The sequence below is a fragment of the Crassostrea angulata genome, chromosome 10 (assembly GCF_025612915.1).
Source record: "Crassostrea angulata isolate pt1a10 chromosome 10, ASM2561291v2, whole genome shotgun sequence".
Classification (NCBI taxonomy): domain Eukaryota; kingdom Metazoa; phylum Mollusca; class Bivalvia; order Ostreida; family Ostreidae; genus Magallana; species Magallana angulata.
In genome coordinates, this window is record NC_069120.1 from 51987861 (window position 1) to 51996030 (window position 8170).

General features: G+C 32.3%; 1 protein-coding gene across 2 annotated transcripts; it reads right to left on the minus strand.

Annotated features, from left to right (window-relative positions):
• Positions 1-1365: 1365 nt before the first annotated feature.
• Positions 1366-8037, minus strand: LOC128166977 (diisopropyl-fluorophosphatase-like). 2 transcript variants are annotated; one of them, XM_052832460.1, is made up of 5 exons: positions 7848-8037; positions 4118-4258; positions 3887-4018; positions 3319-3535; positions 1366-2722 (listed from the first exon to the last, which is right to left on the minus strand). In XM_052832460.1, exons 1-5 carry the CDS (start codon positions 8010-8012, stop codon positions 2457-2459), a joined length of 921 nt encoding a protein of 306 aa, XP_052688420.1. In that variant the 5' UTR covers positions 8013-8037; the 3' UTR covers positions 1366-2456. The 2 variants fall into 2 exon arrangements, with proteins under 2 accessions (XP_052688420.1, XP_052688421.1); XM_052832461.1 differs by having other exon boundaries at positions 7838-8037.
• Between the last annotated feature and the right edge of the window lie 133 nt (positions 8038-8170).

Here is an 8170-nt window from a genome sequence, read left to right on the forward strand (position 1 = left end):
GCTTGAAAGAGTTACATATTTAATCCTAGATTTTTAGGCATTATTAATTCAGCATTGTAGTATACTGCATTGTTTGGTCACATATTTTAATGTGTGTATTGTTTTATCTTTTTTTTAATGAAAGCTCTTCATTTTTGTCCATCAATTCAGCGATGTCACTTTATAGGAGAAAACAGCAACTCATTTGCATTCTGAAATTTTTATTAAAGAACATTTCTGAATTATAATTTTTGTTATGAGGTGTTGATCACAAATGCTTTGTCAAAACAACATCAACATCATATTTAAACAGACTATAATTTCATTTGGGAAAAAATGGATTTATATGAGTGATGCAAGTATAAGGATATACTGTTAGAGTTGTAACGTTTCCCACACAATGATAACACATCAACTGCTCATTGGGTTAAGTCCCGGAAGTTAGGTGCTTGTTTATTGAAAAAATTTCTTTATCCAACATTTTGTATATGATGCACATTAAAAGTATTTTATATATTAGGGTCTGGTGTGATAATTTCAAATGACCAGATGACCGTTGTGTCTTCCAGAAGAAAGCATATTTTTTTATTATTATTTAATGATATGTGTACAATACAAGACTTTGTATGTATTTTAGATGTATATATTTTTATTTCGAAACATTTAATAATATATATAATGTTTTATTTGTAGTTTTTAAATGTTACGTCTATAATTTTTTCACCAAATCGCGTTGCTATATTTTTGTTTTTCTATAATTATATTTATAAATAGTAACACATTAATCCTTATGATTAAGTCTTTTACAGGTTTAATCTCAGTTACTAACTAAATATTAGTCCGGGGGTTAATTTCTTGATTTCATAAATCTTAAAATAAAGCACTTATAATCCGATGCCCCCTTTTTGACCACGTATCATTGTATAAGTCAGAAATGTCCCTGTAATGGACCGATAAAGGCGTTTATTTTTCCTAGTGGTATTGTTTAATTTCTGGCAATTTATATATTAACCTAGTGGAAAACATAATGTAAAAACTTGTAAAGATGTGAATTTTTTTCTTCCTCAATCAATTAATCATTAGTTTTGTCTTTTTTCAACTCATTTGATAAGCAGAGCAGTTGTAAAAATCCAATATTTTAGCTGGTTTGTTTATGTTAAATGGACTATCAAAAAAGTAATCATAGATTCTAAATGTATGAAATGCATCATCATGGTTTGTTTATATTTTTGTTCTTATTATATTACAGTGTGCATTTGTCTTTTCATGTTAAAATTCTATAAACGTAAGATATCATTAATTCTACACTGTGTCATGTAATCATTTTTAAGTGTGCTGCTAACTATACATTTATATTTTTGTTTTAAAAATAAGAAACAAATACAATAACGGTTTCTTATATATTTCTTTAATTAAAAATATATAAATAAGAATATATATGTATTATTAAAATAAATGATTCAACCATCAATATATATTCTGTTTAAATATACTTATATATGTAAAAATACTGTGGAATCATTTTCATTTGTTGGGGCCAATGTTCGTTCGTAGGTAAATTTTCCTGGTTTGTTGGGACTTAATTTCGTTGATAGTGTTATCAAGGCAATTTTAATGAATACTACACAAATGCTTGCATGTGGGAATATAAATTCGTGGGCAAGGGTTATCCACGTAAGCCCAGAACATTGGTCCTCCCAAACAGTGATGATTCCACAATAAATCATAAAACAATTATCAACAATCATAACTTGATAAAGCACCATCAAAAAGGACTATAGCATAGAAAGCATTGGAGGTAAAAATTATCATAGCTTATCATTAAAAAAAAGTTTTTCATTCAAAAATATCTTTTAAAAGTTTAGATTTGCATGTACATGTACATTAAAACAAGATCATATGGCTAATTTAAGGAATAAGGAATCATTCTTCGAGTATTATAAGGTGATCAAATATGGTTGGGGCATTATGATAAATTTGATCACGCCATATTTGTTCACCTCATTATATTCAAAGAATGATTCCTTATTACTTATGTTTGTATAATTCTCTGCACTGATTAATTTAACTATATTAAGACAACATTGTACATTTAAGGCACATTTTGATTTTCCTGAAATGATATTCAACTGAAAGAGGGTTAATGTCATGGAAACAAGACAATATGAAAGCTGACTAGAATGCCCTGAGAAGCAAATACATCTTTTTTTTCACCTTTGACCTTATAATGTCACAATAGGAATACATTCTTAAAACAGATAATCCATAATAATAGCATACAACCAGCATTTACTTTATCTCTCTGAATCACAAAACAGCTTTAATTGAAGACTACTTAATAGTAAGTACATGTACTGGTATGTGCAAGATATTGCACATTCAAATATAACCTAACCAAATCACAGACTAATTCTGACCCTATGAACAGTCATTGACAGTTTGACGATGGACACTTCTGTGTGACTGTCCGTTCACACTCACAAATTGTCACAGTACTGAAGTTTTCCAGGTCGCTGCCACTCAAACCGCCACAGTCCGTGGCCGTCATGCTCCGTGACGTACACTTCCTTCGTCCCCTTCTTGAAGTGGAGGTTACTGACTTTGGCAAAGGGCAACTTGATCCTGGTGTGGGGGCTCCCACCCTCCGACCCAAACACCTCCAGGAACCCTGACCCCCAGTGAGCTACCAACAGGTTGTTGTCCTCATCAAAGTCCATACCATCAGGACCTCCCTCAAGGTCACCTGTCAAGAGACAGACCCATGACAATGAAACAGAGAATAAAACTGCTAATGTCAACCATAAAACCATTTTGAGCAATTTAATAAATGCCCACAGGATTATACAACTAAGAATGAAGTATAACATGGCACCAATGTGAACCCAAAACCCCCACAAAATAGTACTTAGACATTGAGGACCTTTTCTACATTTCACACCTTAGTTAGTGTTTAAAGTGTTAAATTCAATGTTTGCTTGTTGTATATCACCAATGCCTTTATTAATTAAAAGTATTTAATTTAGTAATTGGACTAATCAGTGTCTACCAGTGACCATAATTCTAATAAAAGGTCCTATCCAGGCCTTTGGAAGGCAAAGGGATAACTTAATAGTGTATATATTGAATACCGTACATGTTGCCAAAGACAAACATTTGTAGTACCCACAAAGTCAAGATCAACATCCACAGTGTTTTGATGAGATTTCAATGTTTAAAATATTCAAGTTTGAATATGTACTCTATTTCATATTGCATATTCTATACAAAATTCAAACCAAAATTATAACAATGCCAAAATTTTGGTCTATTTTGCAAATATTTAAAATACATTCACAATACCTGGCAACTTTCCCCAAAGTTTCCTATCTCTGACTTTTCCCGGGCCTTCGATTTCGTAGGACCAGAGGGATTTTGTGGGAGTCTCCGCCACAATAAGGGTCCTAGGTCTGCCGTCAGGGGAGTGTAACACTGCGATCCCATTGGGAAATCTGAGACCTGTGTCAATCCGAACCATCTTCTTCTGGTTAGTGTAGCAGTACACAGACCCAAATGGCTCCTCAAGAACAGAAAATTCAAAAGGGTACTTCAATATGATATATATGGCTCCTTTAGAACAAATTTTTCAAAACAATTAACATAATATGGCAAATGAAAGTAGTAATTAAAGGAAAATTCTTTTATTTCTTAAAAAACAAATTCATTCAAAATATTTCTTGAAATTGTTGAAAATTTTAAAATAGTATTTCATTAAAATCTTACAATAGAATTTTCAAATTACCGGGTATTTATGTATATATTCGTATTAAGTAAAATAATATATAAAGTTCTTTAGTACCGCTACTTTTAAATCATATTCTATGAAATAATCTGTATGGATAAAATTATATAAATTCTACACATAATCTACCTCCATTGACCTCTCATATGGATGAGGTGCAATTTTCCCTGCAGGGGCCGTAATCCAGAGATTTCCATCGTAGTCAAAAGCACAATCATTGCAGCCCTGCATTGTTTGCCCTGCATCATCCTCCTGACATACCTAAAGAGCAAATATATAAACCATTCTATTCCCTTCTCCTTTGTTTAAATTGTATAATTGGGTCATTGTTAGAACTATAGGAGAGAGGGTTTTGTGAACCTGAGTGAACGTTCCCTGTTTTTCCACGGTGATGAGCCCGAGTCTCATGTCCGCGATCCACAGCATGTTGTTCTTGTCACACTGACATCCGGCTGGAACTCCCCCAAATCCACCCACTGCAGGCTCGCACAGCACAGAAGACTGTAAACATGGTGTAAACATAGATTAAAAAGCTAACCTCATGTTTTTAATACTGCTCTCTCTCTCTCTCTCTCTCTCTCTCTCTCTCTCTCTCTCTCTTCCCTACATATCAAATATATTACATATTATATTACACCCACATTTTACATGGACTCTGTAAGCATAATATTTTGATAAAGTATGTTTTTCATAGTTAGGAATCATTTTTCATGGCCTAGTTCAAGTTTTTTTTCTAGAAATTATTGCCAGGAATAGATGAAATATTTCAAAACTGTTTATCTTAACATTAAAAAATTTTTCCTTTTTTTTTTTTGCTTGTCAATATTTTGGATTTTTTGGATGAGTGTGCCCCCCCCCCCCCCCCCAACCGCCCACTTTCAAAAATGATGCTACGTGCCTATTGCACGTATAAAAGTATCATCCATGTAAGTTTTGGGAGGCCCTATAGTTACTATGGGGTAGACCTGCCCCAATACCTTATTTACTCACTGCAAATTGTATTTATTATGTTTTCCCAGATGTATCATTTTTTGATCCAAGCAATGTGTATTGATGGTGAAATTTCAGTTTTTGTACATATGTGACAAAAAATGGACCTTCTCCAAAAATTGTGACCTGTTCACTCAACCAGAAAATATCCCAGCAACTAATGATCAGCATATGAATCATGATTCTTAAAGCAATATGAGCTGCAATTTTCATGTTGATTTTTTTCTACCAAAATGTTATTTTCTACTAAAATGACAAATAATATCTTGGTTTTTAAATTTCTATCACCTTTATTTTTGTGGGGAGAGCTGTTAAAAAGCCTTAATTGGAGCAAAATTCGAATTATTGTCGTCCTGTGCAAAAATTGATCTGCTATATATTCTTTAGAAGAAAAACATTTCTTCTGACAAAATTTAATGATTTTTTTAAGCTTATTTATCATGAAAGTTTAAGTTACATGCAGACTTATCATACTAGCAGGTTTTTGCAGCAAAATAGAATTCTAAATTATACAGCCTATATTGCTTTAAATTATTAATCCATGTAAATTCAGATGTCTATATATCAGGGAAAAAGTACCTGCTAACCAAATTTACTTAGATATTTTCATTTATCCAAAAAAATATTCATCACATAACAGGATCCAATTGCCAAAATATTTTTTTGGACTGGTATATATATTGCATTTCCATATACATCATACATGCAAATTTGCCTCTTATAATTCAACCATTTTAAAATATCTAATGTATGTTTACATTTAATTACTTAGTCTTGATTACTCATAGCTACTCAGTATTGGGTGGCACATACTTTTTTTTTCAGAACATTGTTTTTTCATATTTATAAGACAAAAAAAAACTTTTCAAAACCTCCATTGAAATTATCCAATGCTTTCAATTTCAAAAAAACTTGACTGTCTACTGAATGTCTGATCTCTGGAATTTACATGTTATTCGATCCTTTTATAAAGATGTTTCTATAACAAGAAATCAGTTCTTCCTGTTTGAAATAAGATCAATGATATCACCATGGCAACAAAACGTCCTCACTGACTTGTACAAAGAAGTGCTAATTACAGTATCACCAGCTTTGTCAACAACAAAAATCAACTGAGTCCTTACAGAAGTTATTTACAACAGAATAAACACTACTGAATTTATCAACGACAGTACAGCGCAAAAGTCATGCAGGAGTACACCTTCATTGTGATTGAACATGAGGAGAACTTTCCTCTAAGTAGGTGGTTGTTTCCTATTATTACTTCATTTTGTACAAATTGTCTTGCAAGGAAAATTGGTGAAACACCTGATGCCATGTTTAATATTGAATCTTTTGTCTCATTATCAAATACATATGTTCTTCGGAATCAAAGAATTTACAAACACAGTACCTACTACAATGTGTAATTGGTGTTGGCCAAACTTTTATGCCTAAAATTATCTTTTATATATTATTCAAAAACAATTAATACAAAATCAAAGTCTTTGCTGGCCTTTAGGAATGTCATGCCTTTTCAATAAAAATTATGAAAAGGGACTTATATAGATTTATGTGTTAACTTAAATGAATGGCATGCAGCAAAATCAGCTTCACTTCATGGAATATCATTCTTACAGAAATAACCATATACCGGTTATCAAAATTTAAATTTGTTTTCTGTTCTTTTATCATTACTTATACTTAAAAATACTCATGGAGCGGAATTTTAAAAGTGCATTGTGAACGATATCTGGTCTTTTGCTTGAACCTACAGTGTATACGTATTATCACATACAACATCAGACATGTTGGACTGAGTAAATTAACATGCAATGTAATATCAGACATGTTGGACTTTGAGTAAATCGGCCTACATGCAATGTAATATTGGACATGCTGGACTTTGAGTAAATCAACATGCAATGTAATAATCTTGTTATCATAAAACTTGATAAAGAGCACAAGACAACCAATAGATCATCAACTCAAAATTATTGTTAAAAAAAAATTCATTTAATTAATAAATAAACATAAAAAACCAGGCTAAACTAAGTGAGGATTTGTTTATGTACCAGACTTTTAACCTTAGCAAAGTTTGATACTGTGGTACTATCACTAATGTCTACACCTTAGTAACAAATGCAGATGTAGTTAATGAAATCTTCCAAATAGTGATGCATTGATGAAATGCAAACTTTTAATATAACGTATCAATTTACAGTGTCAGTGGCACATAACACCTTGAAAGAGTTTCTCAGACCAGCAGAAAATTACTTGATTATGATATCTAGATAAAATGAGGGATAAGAAGTGTATAAGTCAAACAGGCAAAGAAATTTGCACTTTTGGATGAAAAATTATATTTTCAAAAATTTCATTCAGTAATTAAAACATAAACAAAAGCCCCAGGCGGAGTCAAACTCAGGATCTGTGTTCACAAGCCCGATATTTTACCCAAACTACTGAGCTATGACGATTCATACAATGGATACTCAATAAGATAGTCTTTAAAACAGCCAGGTAAGATCATTAAAAACCTGTAGTTTGTCCCAGGTTAATGTTTCTGGCACTTTTAGACTATTTTTAACAAAAATACACATACAAGTGAAGAAGTAGTTTCTAAAATTGGTATAATTTAAGGGGTAAAATCATGTATAGCAAGAATTATTGCTAATTTGTAATTCAAAACATTATCTTCTGACCCATAAATGATCAAATTTCCGTGTTTCAATTTTGAACAGACATGCAGCCACCGACACAGCGTTTACGTCGTTCCATGTGAAAGGAACTGGCAACACATTATCATATATGTCCCAATTTTCTTCTTCTTCCGGTAAGGGGTTGACCTCATTGACTGAGTGATGATAACCCCGGCTACCCCACTACGTTACACTTAAATCCAAATACAAAAAATGGGCTTCTCCTGAATTACCTTTGATCTTGGAGTGGATAGTACATTTCATTACATTACACATGCCCGCACATATTAAAACAAATACATCCCTGAAATATTCTGTATCATCTAGGCAGTCATTTCCACGTAGTAGCCTTGAATCAGTTATCTACAGGTGAACAGGTGCCCCCTTTTACCTGTTTGATAGTGTTTACCTGTCCATACCTTGTTGTTTTCAACATCGATGCTCAAAACCTGGCCTGCAAAACTGTCATTTTTTGTTACTTCAGGAGCAACCATGTAAAAGTTACAATCCTTATCAAATACAGGGCCTTCAGATCCCTTCAACCCATCAACAATTTTTGTAAACTTTGGTTCCACCACCTCCATAATTAGTTTTTGGCATATGTCGTAATCTGTTGACATGGTCTTGTATGATATCAAGATTTGATGCATTTAGGTTGATTATATATAAAATTCATGAGATTTTTCTGTATATGAAGAATGTTAAGAATAAAAAAGGAAATATAAGATATTTTCTATCGATG